At 46.2% G+C, this 22299-nt stretch overlaps 1 protein-coding gene across 2 annotated transcripts in view; it reads left to right on the top strand.

Annotated features, from left to right (window-relative positions):
• Nucleotides 1–284: 284 nt before the first annotated feature.
• Nucleotides 285–22299, top strand: part of LOC125716510 (neurocan core protein-like) — a 60359-nt gene continuing 38344 nt past the window's right edge. Inside the window, exons 1-5 of one of the 2 annotated variants that reach the window (XM_048988896.1) lie at nucleotides 285–363; nucleotides 498–576; nucleotides 739–870; nucleotides 12750–12829; nucleotides 18830–19198. In XM_048988896.1, the coding sequence (XP_048844853.1) occupies nucleotides 12757–12829; nucleotides 18830–19198 (442 nt within the window). In that variant the 5' untranslated portion in view covers nucleotides 285–363; nucleotides 498–576; nucleotides 739–870; nucleotides 12750–12756. Of the gene's footprint in view, nucleotides 364–497; nucleotides 577–738; nucleotides 871–12749; nucleotides 12830–16047; nucleotides 19199–22299 lie in introns of those variants that run through there. The other variant, XM_048988895.1, reaches the window with a different exon arrangement.

The raw sequence follows: 22299 nt of genomic DNA, 5'->3' as shown, positions 1-22299 counted from the left end.
CCATTAATCTCTAACTATGCCCGTGGTCATATTTACACTATACGCAAATACGCATGATTAAATTACGCATCATAAATTACACGCTATTTCAGTATACAGTATAAGAAGTTCATAAATTAATAGTGTCTATATGTTAATGGGGAGTTAATTATAATACTTGAAAGGCACCTTTCCTCAAGTTAATACGTCATAATAACTGTATCACTTTATAAACGTCGTGTTAGGTCAAAAAGACAGCTAAAAGGTCATATTTTATTTTAATAAGTAGGCTCCATGCAAAATTCATTGAGTCGGGATTCGTAGGTGAAAGCGTCTGTAAAACAAAGGATTAACTGTAATTAACTGATATATCCCCTCGTGCCGGTGCGTTGCGTGCAAGAAGTAGATAATTAGCAAAAACATAAGCCATATATTGCTAAAATCGCATACCCCGCTTTGCACCTACTAGATCCCCAGCCTCTGGTGAATCTGTTTCTTGTTCGCTCTCTTTTGTTCAGCATCGTAATCTGTTTCCAGCGAGTGGGGAGGAACACCGTCGGCTGCATCCTGCCCGAGCGGAACCCCGATATGTCTCAGGTAATTCCGGATCTGTTTCCTTACTACGAGAGATCTTGAACGCCTACGGTCAATGTGTTTTGGGACAGAAGTATTATTTCATTGTATTTTATTCTTCCTCATTATTTCTCCACCCTTTAAAACTGCTACCTCTCGGCATCGTACGCCTCTACTGGCTCACAGCATTGAAAGCATCAGAGAACAGCAAAGGATCACCTGCGCCGGAGACCAACCTTTCACTTAAAACGAGAACCGCTTCATTTTCCGGACGCTCGGACCCATAGATCCCGGCGCTGCAGACCTTCACCGAAACAGGTAGCCTAATTGCAATTTAAATAAGAGCCAGCTTTTCCTTGTTCTCTTTAAAAAATATTTTCTGTCATCACTGTGTGTCCGAAATTTCTCTGTATTTTTAATTGCAATTATTACATTTTATTATTATTATTATTATTATCCAAATCATAAATGCATATACACATCCTTGAAAGTTATATTCTACAATTGTCCGGTGTTATTACTTCCATTGTACTCCAGTTTTTAAAATGCAAAGTGACGCGATTGCTCAGTGAACACCGAACTGTCTCCGTTTGTATCTAATTTTTATTCGCAAACCTGAAATGTGGATATATAAAACGCTACGAAGTATGGAAAAATATGCAAAAAATACGGTCTACTTTAATCTTATTGCACAGTTTAAATGTATCAAGGCATTGCCTTCATTATCTGCGCACGCGGTTTTCCCTAAAATTCGACTTCATCAGTAATAAATAACAGGCATACCTAAATATTCATACTAGATATTTGCCAGGGATTAGCCACCTTTCTACCGTGCAAGCTTGTGCTTTCAATATTATACGTGCACGATAGTTGTAAAACCATGAATGAAATGTAGCTTTGACTGAAGTGTTCGGTAAGATGTGTTCTGAGAATTGGATGAAGGATTTCTTCCATATGTGTCTTTTAAATAAACCAGAAGGTTATCTAGGAAAATTATCAGGTATTTTTTAAATCGAAAAATATGTTTATGTTGACGAGCTAAAGGTGGATTATTACAAAACCTGTGAGATCAGGAGCAGGTTTATGAGGAATAATATTGATGAGGCGATACAGGCGCGTGGTTAAACTATCTGGAAGGAGCAGTGCGAGATTTCGTTGACTCCGGAGTGGTGATGGAGGAGGCGCGCTCTCCATCCATGACGGTGCCCTGTCAGTAACATTCGCGCGTCCTGCGTCAAACAGGGAATCTCTCGAGTCAGGGTCGCTCGTGCTTTGTACGACAATGCAAGCGCGTGTAAGCGCGAGGCGGTCTCCGCGTCTTCAGCATACTTGCTTTTCAGCTGCGCGTGTCTTCCGATATTAACGCGCTCGTCACACGCGGAGTGAGTGAGTGGAGTGGCATATTTAGGAGTAAAGTAGGGATACCCCGGGGGAAGGAGGGGGGTGTTCTCTTTATTGCCTCTGGTTTGCTATATAATAGAGCCAGAAAATAAGTATGGGTTGACAGATCACATCTGTACAGCTCTGCTGTCACGCCTACTTTGTGAGTGAGTGTGTTTGTGTGTAACTCCGAAATCTCCACTTACAAGAGATGGAGGTTTCCTTATGCACAGTGGTAGGCTATATATTAGGTCAAGAATTCCTGGTTCACTGTTAAATTGCACTCGCCAGTGGGGCTTCAGCCAAAGACCCAAAAAACAAGGGCTGGTGTTCACTCCTCCAGAGAGTATATGATCCAGTTAGAAGGGCAGGCTTGGTTCAGCGTGTTTAATTCTGTCTGGATGTGTGCAGGTTGACGGCCCACTTGCTGGCAACCTGCCATCCGTGTAACAGCCCTCAGTCAGTGCATCGTTCTTTATGGGCTCAATAAGGGAGGAGGCAAGTCGGTTGGTGAGAATATGGGAGTCTGTGTCCAACATGGAAAGAGCTACGTCCCTCACAGGCGTGGGGTGAACTTCAGCAGAATATAAGAGTACCAATTTGTTCCTTTGCTTGTCACTGGGGTTGTACCCTTAATGGTCTGCCAATTATACCCTACTGCTGTAGGTAATTGTACCTTTTAAGGTACAGATATGGACTGTTATGCAGGCCTTTGAGGGTACAACCCCAGTGACAAGCAGAGGAATAAATCTGTACTCTTTTTTTTTCTGATGGTGTACTGACCTCTTCTTATCTTCCCCACTGCAGTCTAGCACCAGGTTCATAGCGACGGGAATGGTGGATGAAATCATCCTTTTGTTTTATGGGCTCTGATTTGGCGGGGGGAGGGGGTGTGGGGGGTGTGGCAGCTACCTGTGGGGGGACTCGTAAGTGCAGCAATGTAGCCCCGCTGTGGAGGAGCAACCTGCCGTTTCCTGCCAGTGTGTGCCGTACTGTCTGTCTGCGTCTGAATTTAGAGGGACCTCCTCCTGCAGGCTGTCACTCACCACAAGGGTGTTTGACTTGGATGTTGATTTCAAAGGCAATCAGGTCTCTCAGGCTGTCAGACTCCCAGCAGGAGCTTTTAAAGCTGAGCTTGTCCTTACAAACTATATTTAATCATATAAGACACTTACCTAAGTTGGTTGTGCAGTCCTACTGATTCAACGAGATATAATAATGGTTCCTGTAACTCTCTCAGGGGTCCAGCAGCAGAGCTTGGGATTGGGTCTTGGGACTTGCATTTACCTTCTTTATCTTGCTTATCGAAGTCAAGAAGTGTGTGTGCTTAGAGTGTCCCATACATATTAGTGCTGTGTTTTGCATATACCGGACAATAGGCGGGAGTTGTCACAGCACAGCCACCTGTTTTATAAATTTCCTCAGCTCTGGTTCTTTGGTAGTGTTTACTTCGCAGTCTGCTGATCACTTGGGGGATTCTCGGTGGACTCAAGCTGGAATGTATAATTTTTAACTGGTCTGTGTGTCTTTTAAAACCATGAAGATTAAAATGTCAGTGACTCTCATTGACGGCTAGCTCCTGTATTGTATCGGACAGTAGGGTTTTCCCTTAACAGCACCTCCCACGTGCAATGGGATGTGCCCTTGGGTGCTGGCCATTGTATTATCAACATGCAGTATGTACTGAGTTATTGTGCAAACAGCTTATTGTTCAGTGACAGAGAAGCATGCTCAAATCAAATCAAGCACAGCAGCTGAAAGGCGGTATTCGTGGCAGCGAGGCTAGGTTGAGTTATCTGAAGCGTTTTCATTTACATCTGTTTAAACTTGATGAGAAATAGTCTGAAGTTTTTGCAGATAATTGACTTATAAAATCATTCGCAATGTGTGTGACATATGGTGTTTTTGCTCTGCGTACTAAGATGGGGCGATGAATTCACCGTGATTCTCCGTCCCTTGTTGACGGTTTAATTCATGCTTTTGAGACTGAGCACTCAAAATTATGGATAACTTAATATTTATAAATATTTATGACATTATGAATAATGTATATTTCTGTTGCCATCCTGTTTTAGGAATGGTGATCTCTTTTAGTGACAGTTTTGAACCTAAAAGTTCAAATTTGATTCACATACTTACAATTTTATGTATGTTACATTTGCCCATATTCATGCAGTTTTAATTACGTGTTGCACATCTCTCCTCAAATGTATGTATTTATACTGGATTAGGACCCAGTAAATAAATGCTAGACAGATTTTCTTTTGCCCTCGTATGTCTGCTTCCCAGATTTTATTTAGACTGACACCGAGGGCATCATAGTGCTCTTGGCCACCAGAACATGGCGCACTGGACAGCTGGATCAAAGACTCTCAGATCCCAAGAGAGCTACTGAATAAACACTTGTTTTATGGCTCATAGGAACAGAGTGTATGCTACCAGCAAAAAATGACTGTCTTATGAGGAGACACCTAAACTGCCTGTGTTACCGATGGAAACCTACAGGCAGGTCAGGAGTCACCTAAACTACGTGTGTTACAAATGGAAACTTCACAGGCAGGTCAGGAGACACCTAAACTGCCTGTGTTACCGATGGAAACCTACAGGCAGGTCAGGAGTCACCTAAACTGCCTTTGTTGCCAATGGAAACCTACAGGCAGGTCAGGAGTCACCTAAACTACGTGTGTTACAAATGGAAACTTCACAGGCAGGTCAGGAGACACCTAAACTGCCTTTGTTGCCAATGGAAACCTATAGGCTAGTGAGGTGACTGTGCTACTAAAAGAATGCCTTAGGAAGAGGTATCTAATCTAATTGTATCTTAAAGGTGAGGTGCTTTATCAGATGTAATGAATCCCTTTCGAAGTTCAGGATTCCAGTGACATTTCACATATTCTTCTTGCCCCTTGTAGAGACTCTCCTGTTCCTCTGAACTGTCTCTCAGCTCTCAGTGGTTGGTCCTGTTCATCTCTCACCAAGTAGCACTCCTTAATTACTTAGTGGAGCACATGCTGTTTTGCGCAGTGATAAAAGCCCATTATTTGTTGAGCTGTTTGTTCTGTTTGCCCTGTTGTGTTTATCTCTTAATACCTCAATGAGCACGCTTGATGACTCATGAGGCTTCCTCCACTTACACTGTCTTCACGAAGCACATTTTCTCCATCACTATGTAGTATGCGGTACATTTTTTTTCAGCGAGTGTGTGTATGCTGTACTCTGTGCAGATATGTGTTTGTCTGCCAGTGTGTGGACGGCTCTCCCTGCCAGCCCGCGGTACCTGTTAGTACATTAAATGAGTCAGTCCATGCAGGGAGAAAATGAGCCTTCATTTGTGGCAAGAAGAAGGATCAGGCTCTCAATATGCTTTCACTGCATATTACTGTGTAGCCCATAAACCGGGAACCGGAAAATTGTAAAAGACATTTCTGTGTTTTATCTCCATTTCAGCTCTGTTGTTTTAGGGAGAAGAAGACTAGACCTGTCTGTGGGGAACAGTGGTACTGCATTAACTGCATAGAGTGTATTTATACAAATGTTATGCAGGCCATTGTCAGACAAAACGATGCTCCTTCTTCAGTGCATATTTTTTCTCCCATGCTTCTTAAGATATATTACATACCAGAACTTCCATACAGAAATACTCCACTAGTGCTAGGTGATTTCACGTCGTTTTTAGATGGAATTGTCTTCATTTTTTCCTATCCTCTACTATGATTAACCATCACCTATGTGGAAATACAGATAGATAAATGAATTGCTGTAAAGTGATGAGCCTGGAACAGAGTGCTTTTGGCTGCTGGTCAGCAGTGTCTCCTCAGGACTGCCTGTGCTGCACTGGAGCTTCTGGAGGTCTGACCCCAGCTGGGCTGCCGCTTTCAGCTCTCCGGTTGTCTTTGATGCCTTTGGACAGACCGTCTGTCTCTGGGAAAGCTGGTTTGATTTTAGGCCAGAACTAAGTGATACAGGGAGTTTGGGCTAATGGGAGTTTTACTTACGCTGAGGGCAGAAGGAAAAATTATTGGTTCAGAGAGAGAACCAATCGCATTGTAGAACAGGTGGGCCCAAGTAACTAGAGGAGGCAGGGCCAAGACATCTGATTGGTTGGTCCTTCTTCCTCTAGTTGCCTCGACACACCTCCTCTAAAATGTGATTGGTTATCTCTCTGAACCAATCAATTTTCCTTCTCTCCTCAGAACATTTTTGTGTAAGTAAAACTCCCACGAGTGGAGTTTGGGGGGCAAAGAGACTGAAATTTGAATCCTCTTTTTCAGCGTGAGTAGGAGGGAGGGGGTACTACATAAGTAATATAAGGGTAAATTGCCTGATTTATCCTACTGCGAAGGATAGTGTTATGCGCCCTAAGATCTAAATGTCTTAAATGGGAAGCAGTTAAATGAGGTTCCTTCTATCCTCTGCACTTCTCGCCACGGGACGGTGCCCTATATGTGATGTTTTTTTCCCTTCTGCCTGCTAACAGATGTTTTTTATGCACCGTAGGGCTCTGTATATATGTATGCCGCTGGTGTTTGTTTCGTTCAGCACCATGAACCCGTCGTGCCCCCAGGTTGTATGTCTCCATGGGGCAGATGCTGAGCTCGCTGGAGTTTGCTGAGAAATCGCGTAGAAAATTTAGACCTAACGACCCATGATGGCAGATTCTCAGGGGAGGAATGCAGCCTTGACTGGCACTCAGCAGCTATAGCTGCTTCAATCAGAGGCAGACAGTTCAGATCCAGAATGGAAAAATCCAGGCCAAGATTTTCTTTCAATCATATATAAACATATATAAACACAGTCACAGAGAACTCAACTGGTTGGTTGAAACAAAATCTTGGTCTGGATTTTTACTTTCTGGACCTGAACTATCTGCCTCTGTTTACTTGGCTGGTCAGTATGGGAGAGGGATGCTGTCTATCAGCCTGAACTCCCTGTGCTCAGATCAGCTTACAGTAGTGACAGTTTACAATTCACTGGAATCCAGTGAGACACCTTCATCTCAGAAACCCTCAATCGGCAGTTTTTATTCATAGTAATGATGCGATCTATTTGCCAAAGTTATTATGCTGAGTGAAGAAAACAAAATAAACACATTTGTCAATGTGTCCATATTCCATAACCACTCATCTAGCTCGTGGTTTTGGTGAGTTCTCGCAGGAAGTTCAGAATACAAGACAGGAGACATGCTAGGTAGGATGTCGTCACAGTACATGCATATTGTACACATTTTATAGTCAGTCCACCTAAACAGCATATCTCTGTACTGTCGGAGGAAACTGGATGTAGGAGGAGAACATGAAAACTCCACACGCACAGAATCGATCTTGTAATCGATCTCGAGTAGCACAAGGCCACGGCGCTGCTCATATTGCGTCACTGTTTGATTGAAGCTTTCAGACCCGCCTTTGATTAGCATTTGCGCCTCTGGCCTTATGGGTGCTGCTGCATTGGGCTCTGCTGATCATCAGCAGGCTGTAGGACCTTCAGTGCTGTTATGCAGTGGCACGTTGGAGAACTTGTGCGAGTTTTACTTACACAAAAAATGCTATGAGGGCAAAACAAAATATAATAATTTGTTTAGATTGATAACCAATCAGATTGTAGAGGATGTGGGCCCAAGCAACTAGAGGAGGTAGGGCCAAGACATCAGGTTGATTGGTCCCGCCTCTTCTAATTGCTTGGACCCACTTCCTCTACAATCTGATTGGTTATCCCTCCCAAACCAATCATTTTTCTTTCTGCCCTCAGAACATTTTTTGTGTATGTCAACTTGTGTCCCTCTGCTGTTGGCTTCATCACCAAGCATTTATTCTCTGATGCAGAATGAGGGTATAACTTTGAGCATAAATCTTCCCTTTAAAACTACTCATGTGTAGAAGCCTGAAGGCATTTCACTTAATTCCTGTTTTGTAATCAACAGCAGCAGTATTCTGTGACTGACCCTCCAGTGCTTACCTGAACTGATATAATGAAAGGCATTACCTCGCTTTCATTACTAGCGCTGCTTGATGGAGGCTTCAGTCTAATTAACTGTAAAAAGATTGTTGGTTATCCTCCTTGTCAGAGTATAACTATGAGTTCGTTTATTTGCCGCCCTCCACCCCCATTTGCTTTTCGTTAGTGCTTTAGCGTGATGCTGCCAGTGACAAATACCCACGACGATACATCTGAGATTCGTCGCTAATTGATTTATCACGTTGTTTGGACAATCCATTCAAACCTAATTATCCGCTCGCTTTGCACTCGAAAAGCGACTGGTGGAAAAAATGGACGGGGGCGGGAGGGAACAAGCGTGTGGCGATGTCGGAGAAATAGCCGGGAAGCGAGAGAAACGAGGCCGTATTTTTTCGAGGGCTAAATTTGCAGGCTGCTTCGTACTCAACTGGCAGGAAGAGTAATGTGTGAATGAGCATGGTTAAGGCATGCGGTGAAATAAACTAGGATAAAAGATGCCATGAGTTATTCTCCTGTAGGATTATCTTTAAAGACGTAGAACGGTTAAGTGAGACCCCAATATATCAAAAGCGATGTGAATTTCAGCAGCTTGTGAATACACTGGCTATGTACAGGGGGATATCTCGTAAAAGTATTAATACGATGTTACTGACGCACATTCATATAATGATCTTAAAAACGTTTTGTCCAAATAAAATTTTGGAGAGCTGAGCGTAAATTCTGTCACAATACGATTTTCTGATTGACTTTTAAAGCGCAGTCTTCGCGTTTGACACGCTTTCCGGAGCCCAGTGGCGACGCTGCCCGCGCGCCGCCTGCGTGTTTTACTCCCCGGTTTCATCACAAACGGCTCCGGGACCCGAAGCTGTCGCTGAAAGTCAGTGATTTGTTTACATGCCTGCGGCCCCGTGGCTCTGCGTAAGTGCCAGGCTCCGTCTCCGCAGTTCTGACACATGTTGGAGACGCGTGTCCTGTGAAACCCCCCCCCCCGCGGTCCCCTTCATGGACTATCGCGGGCGCTGTCAGCGGGGAGTGCTGTTAATTCCCAGGATACTCAAGAAAGAAATATGAAATCATTTTAAGCGAATATATTAGACATATAATAATAATAATAATAATGGTAATTTTGTTCCCCATGTGAAAATGGACTTTTCGCCTGTCCCATCTTGCTCTCCATTTCAGGCACATACAGGTGAGAGCAAGCTTGGGGGTCACAGCACAGGGTCAGCCAGTGTGCAGCGCCCCTGGAGCAATAATAATAATAATAATAATAATAATAATAATATTATTAATACGTTTTCTATACCCGCTTTTCCTACTCAGGACTTTGGGGTCCGGAGCTTATCCAGGAAGCTACAGGCGCAAGGCAAGGAACGACCCAGGATGGGTCACCAACCAATTGCAGGGCACACTCATACTATTATTATTATTATTATTATTATTATTATTATTATTTTATTATTATAGGTATAGCATTCATTTGCGGGAGTCCCTTTAATGCTGAGCTGACACGTTTCACACCATTTTTATTTAAGCCTGTGAGAAGCATCTGGTAACTGCTGGCTCATTAAGTGCTGGGGCCGAGGTCCATGTGAGGCATTTTAAATGCAGGCCCATGGGACCGCTTGCGGGTACCTTGCCTCCAGAGCAATTCTTCAGCCTTTGAGAATCTCTCACACAATGTGACAGTCTCCTACCTTTTCCCTAAACCCTGCCAATCACCAATTCAAAGTTTTCTTCCTAGCAATGGTACTATTTAAAAAAAAAAATGTTCCCCCCACCAGTAAGAGCAGTATTGACTGGCCTTTGCTTTGTGCTAAATCTCAGTGTCCTTCGCCGCTCTGGAGGCCCCTGCGCTTATCTCTATCCTCCTGCACCTACCCCCTGACACAAACACTCCTCCGTTCTTCATCTTTATGACTCTCTCTTTTGATATCTGCCTTGCAGTTCTTTCATCTGTCACCGGTTCTCCCTTTGAAGAGTCCTCCCAGGGCTTTGTGAACCTGCGTGTGTCTTTATGGTCTGTTTTCTAAGGGCCACACAACGATTGTTTACTGCTTTGATTAAAATCAACAACACAGGCGAGAGTTTGTCATGTTCTCACTTTGAGCCGCGGCTGCAGAAAGCACCCAGAAGGCAAAGCCGGAGCGTGTAGCATAATTAGGAAACCTTTCAGGACCCCCCCCCCCCCCCCCGTGTCCCCTGATCAGGGACGGGGACGTGTGACAGCTCAGGGCATGATTTCCCTTGAAGTGAGTCATCACAGGGATGATAAAAACCAGGGCTCCCCGTCATCCCTCCAAAGGCAGAGCTGAAATATTCATGCCGCCTTTGAGTTGAACAAGGACAGCACCTTTCGACGCGCTTCTGTCTTTATGCTTACCCCTTATCATGCTGCCGGTGTCTGACTCCGTCAGGCTGCGGGTAAATCAGGCCTCCTCTGTCGTCCTGCCATTGTCTGGGGGCCTGATTGTGAATGCTGAGGGTTTATTCCAATCCAGGAAGTTTCATCAGCGTGTATATTTAGCACTGACAGTAACAGGTTGCGCGAGTGTGATGCCCATGTCTCAGGTGTGTGGAAGCACAGTTAGTCGTGTATATGTTTTAAAGCGATTTGCAGCCTTTCTTTACCCATTGTGTCTCAGCCATAATGGTCATCATTTAATGAAGTGATAGCAGTGATCTGAGGGAGTCTTTTTCAGGTTGGGGTGTCTGGTCAGTTGGAAACAGCTTGTGACAGAGGTGACTTTTCCGCATGAGCTTTTCGTCGCGATCCTGAGGGCTGCGCAGTGAGGAATGAATTGCAAGTGCATCTAGTCACCTTTGCTTGCTGTATGGTGGCATTCACTGGCTTTGATGGCAGAAATATCAATGACAGGAGGTCAGGACATGCTGAATATGTCACCTACCAACCCATCTCCTGGTGCCAGTATACGTAGGTTTGCTTTTGTTCCGGGTATTTTATCGTGTGGGATTTGTGGTTGTGTGTGCAGTGGAAGTAGGTTTGGTTGGTAAGTTGCAGGGACGTGCGTAAGGTGAGGGGGCAGGGGTCTGGGGGTGCCCGAGCACCTGCCCTTTTGCCCTAGTGACTGAAAGTACACTTGAAATGTCTCTGCGTGGCCCTAAGGTGCTGTCACACCTGGGCCACTGAACTGAACAGATGCTAATGAAAGAGTGTCTTGTTTGTCTGGGTAACAGCATTGGTTGAGCTACAGATCTGCATGATTTATATGCAGAGAGAAGCCAACCTTTGAGTAACTGGTATTTCACCACTGAGTAATAGAGTCAGGGTACATGGTGAAGCTTTTGGTGTGTGTGTCATGTTTATGGGGAGAAAGAGCCCAGAGTCCCAGAACGATCTGCAGGCCGGTCACATCCGACCGCGTTAAACGCAATCAGGGGAAATGGGGGCCGAAGGGCCGTGAAGAGGAGGCGGGAGGAAAGTGATCAGCCACGGCAGTAATGTGGCAGGCTGGGGGACACATGGAGACACAGTGACACCCACACGCAGGGTTATACACGGAGACACAGTGACACGCACACGCAGGGTTATACACGGAGACACAGTGACACACACAGTTATACACGGAGAAACAGTGACACCCACACGCAGGGTTATACACGGAGACACAGTGACACACACAGTTATACACAGAGGCACAGTGACACCCACACGCAGGGTTATACACGGAGACACAGTGACACCCACAGTTATATACAGAGACACAGTGACACACACAGGCAGGGTGATACACAGAGATACAGCTTTGTCTCTGTTTAAAGGACACTGCACTGCATATGTTTAACATGGGTCACTGGGTCGTGGCGCCTTCTGGAACTGTGGGAAGTTTAGGGTGCCTTCAAACTTACAGGGACTGGGCTGTGTGGTAGGAGATGATCAGTCATGATGGCGACATTGTGAATGTAAGCTTCAAGCAGGATGTCTCATGGGAATCAAGCAATCACAGAGGATCTGGAGAATAATCTGATCTGCGGCATGGCATTCCTACTTCTTTGCTGGCTACCAATACCCACAATCCCTCTCCATCGGCCACCCATGAAGAAGGGATGGAGCAGAATCACCTGCAGGAGCCCGGTGTTTAGCGATTGCAATCTCTGATGCTGTAAAATGCACAGCTGTGTGTGGAATGATCAATTACCCATAATGCTGTGAAAGGTCACTGTGCAGCCACTGTTCTCACTTTATCTCTCCATCTCTGGAATGAGAAAGCCACAGCCAAGCGCACATCCTAATTCCTGTTAGCTGATTTTCACCATGTGAGGGGATCCCGGGTGCGATGCTGTCTCTGTAGTTCTGTCCCGTCGCCTCTCTGGACTAGGCTGCAGAGTTCAGCGGTTTGTCTAAGTGGGAAATGGTATGTCACCGGGTGCATGATGCATGTTGTTTGGTGTTAGTGCTCTTCATCCACAACCGCAGCCTCATTTGAAAGTCTGTGGGAGTTTTACTTGCACAAAAATGTTCTGAGGGCAGAACAAAAAATGATCAATGTTCAGATTGGTTATCTATCAGATTGTAGTGGAAGTCGGTCCAAGCAACCACAGGAGGCGGGACCACAACATTGGTTCAGGCAGATAACCAATCAGACTGTAGAGGAGGTCGGTCCAAGCAACTAGAGGAGACGGGGCCAAGACATCTGGTTGGTCCCACCTCCTCTGGTTGCTTGGACCTGCCTCCACTCCAATCTGATTGGTTATCTCTCTGGACCAATCATTTTTCGTTTTGCCCTCAGAACATTCTTGCACTTCCATGAGCATGAAGAAGCCATAATGTCGTCATAGAGCTACCTCTGTATCCATTAAGATTTAATCATCTGTTTCTGCCTTCTTTCCGTGTCTCTCCCCAGGTCCAGCATGCTGAGAGAGGCTCCTGCGTCTCAGTTGCCCACCTTTCTGTCCATCTTCCTGCTCCTTCTGCTGGGATGGGGTAAGTTCCCCTGGGACTTGCTCTGTTTATGTAGACAAGGGCAAAGTCCTAGCGGGGGCAACATCACTGATGGCGCTGGATCTCAGCAGTGGATCTTAATCCCCGCTTTTTGCATGTTGGTGGCTACAATCCATATACACACAGAGAGGCAAGGGGTGGATCATGCCGGCCCCCTTGTTCATTACATCATCGTGGGGGATCTCATTATAGTCAAGGTCCCACCCAGAACCCAGCAGGGGCCAGCCAAGGTCCAGCCAAGGACCAGCCAAGGTCCCATCATGGAAACAGGGGAAAATTCAAGCGGCTACATCTGTATGTGGCAGTGGGGGGGGATTCCTGCCTGAGTATCACCCCCCCCCCCCCCCAACCAGCGCTGCACTGCGGGTTAACCATTCGCTTCCTAGACTTTCCCACAGATCCATTTTCTTCTCATTAAATCTGCGCCCTTCCAGTTTTTGCCCCCAGCTCAAATAAATTAAAATGGGAAGCAAGGACAGATCCCTTGTGCACCTCTGTTCTCGATAGCTGTGGCTTTAGGTAAAGAAAGATAAATGCGGCGATACTGCGCAGGGCTGCCTGGGAGAGCTCATCAAAAGGCAGGTGACACGGAGGCGAACCCTGATAGCAGCTGGTGCAGGACGGCCAGCGGGAAAGGAGGAGGGGCGGGGCTTATTTAAAGGCACGGGACAGAGGTGACGAAGGAGCTGTGATCATCGATCCCAGGTTCATCCTCCAAGCAGGATTTTTTCGGGGCTGGGCTGGTTCTCCTCTTTAGCTGCTTTGCTGCAGTGGGAGAGAGAGCATACACAACCTGCTTACCAGGAACTTCCTGTTTGACCTTCTCATTACCATGGGCTTTAGGCCATGCTGAGGAGGACGTTCCCATCCCCTGGCCAGGGCAGTTAGAGGCTGTGCCCCGTTAGCAGTTACATAGGTGGTTTCCAGGCCAGTCGCCGTCCATTCACATGGTCCTGGCAAGTAGCGGATCCCGGTGGACTGCTGTAGCAGTTGGCAGATCTGGAAAGTTCAGGTTCAGAAAGTACAAATCCAGACCAAGATTTTGGTTCATCCAACCAGCTGAGTACTCTGTGACTGTGACTCTTTATGCCCAGCTCGTTGGTTGAAAGAAAATCTTTAATTTGAATTACCCATCTCTGACAGATGAGATATAAAAAATCATTTTAAGGATGGTCAGCAGTCTCTTCTGGAAAAATCATCCACTGCTATTGTGTTTCAGGCTGTAATCAAAGCTGCAGGTTAGACAACCGGATATGCTTCCTTTGTTTTCTGGCTGCTGGTGCTACACTGTAGGAAGTTCTGCTTCCATGTTCCCTGTCCGATCGCTATAGGAAACTCCCCTTCCCCATCCAATCACTGTAGGAAGTGCCGCATCCCTGTCCGATTGCTATAGGAAGAGGCCTGCTTTTCTGTAGGAAGCACAGCTTCCCTGCCCGATTGCTGTAGGAAGAGGCCTGCTTTTCTGTAGGAAGCACAGCTTCCCTGCCCGATTGCTGTAGGAAGAGGCCTGCTTTTCTGTAGGAAGCACAGCTTCCCTTCCCGATTGCTGTAGGAAGAGGCCTGCTTTTCTGTAGGAAGCGTTTTCCCCGTCCGATTGCTGTAGGAAGAGGCCTGCTTTTCTGTAGGAAGCACAGGTTCCCTGCCCGATTGCTGTAGGAAGCGCCACTTCCCCAACTGATCACTGTAGGAAGCACTATTTCCCCAAATGATCCACTCACTGTTCCAACACACGTGGCTGCGTTTGACAGCCTCCACGCACGTCTGTCAGAGGGTAGCGCTGCTCTCTCAGTGTCCTGCTAGAAATCACCCACCCCCATGTAACCGTGGTGTGTGACTGCAGTGGATAACCATGGTGAGTAACCGCGTCCCTCAACCTAAGGCTGAAGTGAGACCAGCCTCTGACTAGACTCTCACTCCACTGCCTCTGACTTTATTTTAAAAGCTGTGCTTTGTTAGGACTTCTCCTGTGTATTTGAAAGATAAGCAGCCTTTCAATTATCTGAACCGGTTCTGGAGCTCAAAATGATTGGTTCCCACGAAGAGGACTGTAAATGAATATGTCTTTTAAGGATATGTGTGCTTTTAAGAGCCCTGGCAGAAGCATGACCCTCATTACAGGATCATTTTCTCCAGGATCACCCTGCCATCCAGTTCCAAAGTCTCTGTTTTGTGGTACTTATTACGGGTGAGGGGTGATGCCGCTTCACTCCAGTTATGTTAGACAGTTAAACAGTTTAGTATGATGTATTTTCTGACGGTTACTCTATTTCACGTGACCTTTCACCTTTTGCCTGCACTTATTCATCCCTGTAGGGCAGGCTTGGTCAATTACTTCCTGCGGAGGCCAATTCTGAGCTTCATCGTGTCAGTGGGGGCCATTTTTAATGACTATTTTCTTTCTGAATCATTTTTTTTAGCTTTTGAGGAGGGCTCTTTTTTGTACCAGTTTGGAAATAGCAGTTGTTTTCGTGATTATTTGCCAGACTTGAACATAGAGCTATACCTTTTTGTTTCATTATAATGATTGCGAGGGCCAGTAAAAAATAGCTCTGTGGCCCATGGCTTTGGATCAGGTCTGCTGTGGGGGGAGGGGGGGGAGGAGGGGGCGCCCACCCAGCCAGCACCATCCCCCGGACTCCAGTATCTAAAAGACGTACATTGTGAGCATGTGTCTGCATTTAGTCTGCTAGAGCAGTGTTTCTCCAGCACCCACAGACAGGCCGGGAGCTCAGAGGGAGCAAAAATGTTGACCAGCTGTGGGTCCCTGTGGACCAGGTTGGGAAACACTGTGCTAGATGATTGACCTTCTCCAACATCTATCTCCCTTTTCATAACACATACTGTCTCCTAATTCCAACACATCATGTAAGAATGGTTCTGATGATCAGGGAGCACCTTAGAGATCCAGGTGTTGATCCAATTGCACGTGATGTTGAGATGATCAAACTCCTTCCAGCGAGTATATTGTAGTGTCCCTGTGATCTATTACACTTGTATTTCCCAATAAGATTCTCACGGTCACACAGACAGTCCATGATTTTGCTTTCTCCCAGCTCCCTAATATGTGGACTGTCTGTCAAGGAGTGGGACCGACTGTGGGCCCTTGAGGACCGGCTTAGGAAACACTATGTTAGACAATAGCTACCTTAAACCTCGCAGACTGGAGCTATAACTGTAAAGAGTACATGAAAGAAGTTTAACAAAGGAAGCCGCCTCTTTCAGAATTCAGTATCACATCCAGCCCGGTGAAAATACTTCTTTCTACCCGACTGCGTTTCGCCTCTTTAACTGTCGGTGCATCTTTTAGTCCGTTTCTGCCTTTGCCAGATTTAAGCAAAAAGCTGATTTTCAAACAAAGCACAGCTGTAGAAACATTTCCATCTAAATGCAGATTTTCCGTTCCTCGCGTCTTTCTGCTGAGCCTCATTATTCCGCCGTATGGGAATAGAGCCTCTGCCTTTAAGCAGTCATTTGCCTCTGAAATGGAGGCATATGCGATTGACTAGCTGGGATTTAGCGTTGCAAATTGGACGCGGGCAGCAGCGAGTACAACAGGGGACGGCACGTAAATACTAAACAAATTTCAGCCAAGTTGACAAAAGGGAGAGGGGGTAATCAGTCTGAAGTTGCAATTAATTCGGCGTGCATTTGTTTCGGTGCCATGAACGGCCGGGCGCGGCGAGCGCGGCGGGGATTACCGGGATTGTGCTCGCCCATGTCTGCCATGGAGGATGCCGGCCAAGATTCATTATCAGGCGACGGCGGGGACCTGCTTCTCAGGTGGTGCCGACACATTGGAGGGGCGATCCACTGTACTGGGGGGCTGGTCTGCACTCTGGGTCTGCTGGGAGGTGCTGTAGAGGGGGTTGCTGAGCCCCCCTCCCCCCCAGATGAAGATGAAACTAGAGGAATAGGGTGGAGGTTAGATGGATGATATGTACTGTAAACAACCACTGACAAGAGGAAGAAGAGGTCTGTGGGTGATTGGATGTACAATTCTGTAAGGATTTGCTGACACTATCACGCCTTTCCATACCGCTACACTACACCATATTTCTACACTGCCATACTATTTTACTACATAATCACATACCCTCTACTACAGTACTGCACTCATATATGCTGCACTACACCATACTACTACACTACCACAACGTTCTACTACATTACACTGCCACAGTCATATATCCTACACTACACCATATTTCTACACTGCCATACTATTTTACTACATAATCACATACCCTCTACTACAGTACTACACTCATATATGCTGCACTACACCATACTACTACACTACCACAACGTTGTACTACATTACACTGCCACAGTCATATATCCTACACTACACCATATTTCTACACTGCCATACTATTTTACTACATAATCACATACCCTCTACTACAGTACTACACTCATATATGCTGCACTACACCATACTACTACACTACCACAACGTTCTACTACATTACACTGCCACAGTCATATATCCTACACTACACCATATTTCTACACTACCCATCATTCCACTACATTACACAACACCCATAAATCCTACACTATGCCATACTACTAAACTATTACAATCACATACCCTCCACTACACTACTACAGTCATATACCCTACATAACACCATACTATTACAGAATTGCACCATTCCATTATCCTATGCCACTCATATATCCTACACTACACTACACTACTGCACTACACTACACCACCAGGGATGTATTACAGACCGGGCCAGCGGGGCCGCTGCCCAGGAGCCCTTGGGGTGCAAGGGGCCCGTGGGGCCCCTAGCCCAAAACAATTTGCAACACTTATCAACAATGTATTTTCATTTGTCTATTTTAGAGGGCCTACATTCTTTGATCCTCTGCCTACAAGGGCCCCTGACCCTATAGGGAGGGCGTTTGGCTGCCAAGGGCCCTTGAATTGTGGTGGTTGTGGTGGTGGTGCTGGTGGTGGGGGGGGCCCTCACAAACGTTTTGCCCAGGGGCCCACACAACCCATAATCCGTCCCTGTACACCACTATACTCATATACCCTACATTAGATCATACTACTACACTAATGCATAAATCCACTCCACTGCAGTACTACACTCATATACTCTACAGTACACCATACTTCTACACTGTCATATGGCTTCACTATACTAATACACCTTTTTATACTACTTTTTACTGTAGCACACAACTACACCGCTTGAGTATACCATCCGACTACACAACTATACCATACTACTCTGGTGTGTGTCACAGTACTATTCTACTCTGCTCAATCATCCTTTAACAAGGAAACAAAGCAGCAAGAACCCAGGAGTGTCTGGGAGTCTGAGCGTATTGAAACATACCTAAGAATGAATGACCTCACTACTCCGCCCAGGTGTGAACGCCTCCCGCTGGAGCGTCTGACCCACTCCAGTCCCTTGTGTCCATTTGGAAATTACTTTTCACACTTTCCACAAGTGAACAGGATCATTTCCATGTTTTGTTTAGGGTTTCTTTGCCCCCCCCATTATATCAGTAATGAATCTCCATGCCTCAGTGGCTGTGCTGACACATGAGGGGTTTCTTACTGGGGGATTCGAACATGTTGGGCAGGTGAGAATGAGCCTGTTGTGCTGGTGCACAGCAGGCAAACTCCCAGAGGCAGAACCTTCCCCTACTGCTGTGCCTTTACACTCTGGCTAATGAGTGTTTGTTTTTGTGGGGGTGGGACAGGGGCCTCGGCAACAGGGACAGAAAAGATTGAGAAATAACAGAAATTAACCTGTTGCTACAATTCTGGTTTGTTATCTCAGCATAGACTAATGATTGCAGGAAAAGGTCCATCCAATGGGGCGAATTTAAATCTTTAATTTCCCCAATCCAAGTAGCGGCTATTGTGACTGCGTATGTCCTGCCGCTCAGGGGCCCCTCCCAGCCTGACGCGGCTCATAAACAAGTCTCTATGCCCCCGCCCATCTCTCCTTACAGGTGCGGCCGAGGTCGAGGTGCCGCACTCTTACCCCAACCTGCGCCGGCCGCTGGCGACTAGCGTCACCCTGCCCTGCCTTGCTGCCCTGCCAGCTGTCCTCCAGCAGGGGGCAGCCCCCAGCATACGCTGGAGCAGGAAGCCAGGCTCAGCTGGAGAAGGGGAACAGCTGGTGTTACACACTGAAAATGGTGCCGTTCACGTGGAGAAGGCCTTTGACGGGCGTGTGGCCATGCCGAGCTACTCCGCGAACCGCTACAATGCTAGCCTGACCCTGACAGACCTGCGCTACAGTGACTCTGGCACTTACCACTGCAACATCACTGCAGGGATGGATGTCCAACAGGATACAGTGCCCCTAAAGGTCACTGGTAAGTACTGCAATGCTAATTGTGAGCTGCCATCATATATACCAGTTCTGTTGTGCATGCAGTCAGTGTTCAAGCAGGTAAATTCACACTTAATATTTCTATTCCTGTGCTAGTAACAACATGTGTGACACGTACCATCATTATCTGTTTATATTATCTTTATTTTTATGTAAATGTATTTTGGGGGAGTGGTTGCACTCACACCTCTGGGACTACAGTTCGAGGCTCCAGTAGGGCTCCATGTGTGTGGAGTTTGCATGTTTCTCCCCATATTGTCGTGGGGTTTCCTCTGGGTACTCCGGTTTCTCCCCACAATCCAAAAAGATGCTGAGGTTAATTGGAGTTACCAAATTGCCCGTAGGTGTGCATGTATGAGTGACTGGTGTGTGAGTGAACCCTGTGATGGGTTGGTGCCCTGTGTTGGGTTGGTGCCCTGTGATGGGCTGGTGCCCTGTGTTGGGTTGGTGCCCTGTGTTGGGTTGGTGCCCTGTGTTGGGTTGGTGCCCTGCGATGGGCTGGTGCCCTGTGTTGGGTTGGTGCCCCATCATGGCTTGTTCCCTGCCTTGCGCCCATAGCCTCCAGACCCCCCCATGACCATGAATAGGATAAATGGGTACAGAAGATGGATGGATGGATAAATGTCCTTTTGCTTAGCATTGTCTGGTCTCTGTGTCATCAGTTGTCAGTAATGGAACAATGAGCACGGTTTTCACAAACACGTAGATGTGAATGAACTATAATATTTGTAGTTCCAATAATTGCATGAATATGCATGATCCCTGAAGGGAGACTGACCATTTTGCTGTTCGCTTGTTTGTTAATGAATGAGTGAAGAGTATACTGGAAAACAAAACAAAATGATGTCATATGTGTGATTAGAAGAAATTGTCATATTTTACTCAGTTTATTGTCTTTATTATGTTTTTTTTTTAATAGCTGTTTTGGATAAACGCATAAGTAGCACAGCGTGACATTGCGAGCTGGCCACCATCTGATTGGCTAAAATGTGCCGTGATCTCCGTCAGTATGCATGTATTATCTGAAAGAAAAGTTATAAATATTTTGTATTATTCATTATTAGTAGTAGCACATCACACATCATGCTGTATTGATGCATTCCCAAGTACTCAGTACTTGAAAATTTCCAACCACATACTTTAAAACGTACTATACTGTAGAACAGCTGAACAAAATGGATTCGTGATGCAAATTTACGTTTGATGCTAACGTGCCACAGCGGTTCTCACAGACTTGCTAGTGGAAATTGCCACACAGTAAGTCATGATGTACATTCTGTGAACCGTAAAGAAGCGTCTCTTTGGATTTATGACACCGTTGCTCTCCAAACCCGGCAACGCCTTTACTGAGCCGATCTTTCTGCAGTGGAAACCCGAAGTGAGCTGGAACCGTGCTGTAGCTAGGCTCTCTTTGAGGTACGGCCTGGTTCCTGTATGCCTATAGTTGTAATAAGGGAATAGAGTGTTTTATTTTAATGCACTCAGTAGAAAGCCTTCATTTCCAAGTTTTTTGGATTTCCCACCCATTTTACTGTTGCCCTCCCATTGCCCCCCCCCATGTCCCTCTCCCCTTAAAATAACATGAAGTCTCTGCTGTTTTTGGAGACATATTATTATTAAAGAGACAAAGTCTATCCTGAGCACATAAAACATTCTTCATAACAATGTCAATTAGAGATTATCATGAACCCTTTAGGTCAGTGATTTTCAACTCGGTCCTCAAGGATCCCCAGACGGTCCAAGTTTTTGCTCCCTCCCAGCTGCCGACAGGAGCAAAAATGTGGACTGTCTGTCAGGGAGCTGGGAGGGAGCAAAAATGTGGACTGTCCGCCGGGCCCCCAAGGAGCGGGTTGAGGAACACTGCTCAGGGTGTTTGGATGCATTCTGACACATTCAAAAGCTAAGTGTTGCGTTTCCTTCTAATCATCACAACATGTGGGGCTCTGAGTTTAATTATAAGGATTGAGACTGGGGGGATTCTTAGCTTTTTACCCAAAGGATATCTCCCAGCACAGGGAAACTAATCGTGGACTGCGACAGCAGAATAAGAAGCCCATTTCTGTCCAGGTCTCTCCAGGGCTTAGAAGTAATTAGAAATTGCAGAATGCTTCTAACAATGCCTTACTCACTAATAATTCTCCATTCCCTTGTTAACTTAATTAACATGCATTAATAACAGCATATTCATTAGAGGCATTATGTCTGAGTGTTATGATTTTTTTGTCTTTTTCCGCTTCGTTCTGTGCCTCATAATAAGTTGCCTAACTGTTTCCAGTCAGCGTCAAAGCATTGATTAGCCCTGAGAAGGTGTCATTGTAGTGGAGCAGTCATGGATCAGGCACATGCAAGGCCGCCCGCTTGGCATTTTCATGCCACGTTAAGCACATCGACCTGTTTGGAAGGCCCCCGTCCGATTGTATGTTCCGGCATTTGTCCCAGCAACTCTGTTCTTTACTCCGTCGTCCGAGAACCTGATATTTCACAGAAGCGATAGCGATGGGGAATGTTGACTTTCTCAGATATTTAAGGAAATGCAATTTAATAGTCGCATGCGTGATTTTGTGTTTCACCTTGTGGTGCATGTTTTGCCGCATGTGGCACTTGTTGGTCTTGTGTTTGCGCATCGGTGTGTCATGGGGACTTGGGACGCAATGATTCATGGGATTGTTCTTGTTCGGCAAGGATGCAACTGATGTATTTTTTATATTTGGGGCAGGACAAGAATGACATATGGGGCGGCATGGTGGTGCAGTGGTTAGCACTGTTGCCTCACACCTCTGGGACCCGGGTTCGAGTCTCCGCTCCCCATGTCGTTGTGGGGTTTTCTCCGTGTACTCCGGTTCCCCCCCCCCCCCCCCAGTCCAGAAATATGCTGAGGCTAATTGGAGTTGCTAAATTGCTCGTAGGTGTGCATGAATGGTGTGTGAGTGTGCCCTGTGATGGGCTGGTCCCCCCTCCTGGGTTGTTCCCTGCCTCGTGCCCATTGTTCCAGGATAGGCTCTGGACCCTTCGACCCAGTAGGATAAGAGGTTTGGAAAATGGATGGATGGAAGAATGACTTTTGGAGATTTTTACTATCCTCCT

Source organism: Brienomyrus brachyistius, chromosome 21, assembly GCF_023856365.1.
Source record: "Brienomyrus brachyistius isolate T26 chromosome 21, BBRACH_0.4, whole genome shotgun sequence".
NCBI lineage: Eukaryota > Metazoa > Chordata > Actinopteri > Osteoglossiformes > Mormyridae > Brienomyrus > Brienomyrus brachyistius.
Note: the sequence above shows the minus strand (reverse complement) of the source record. Positions and strands in the feature narration are given on the sequence as shown.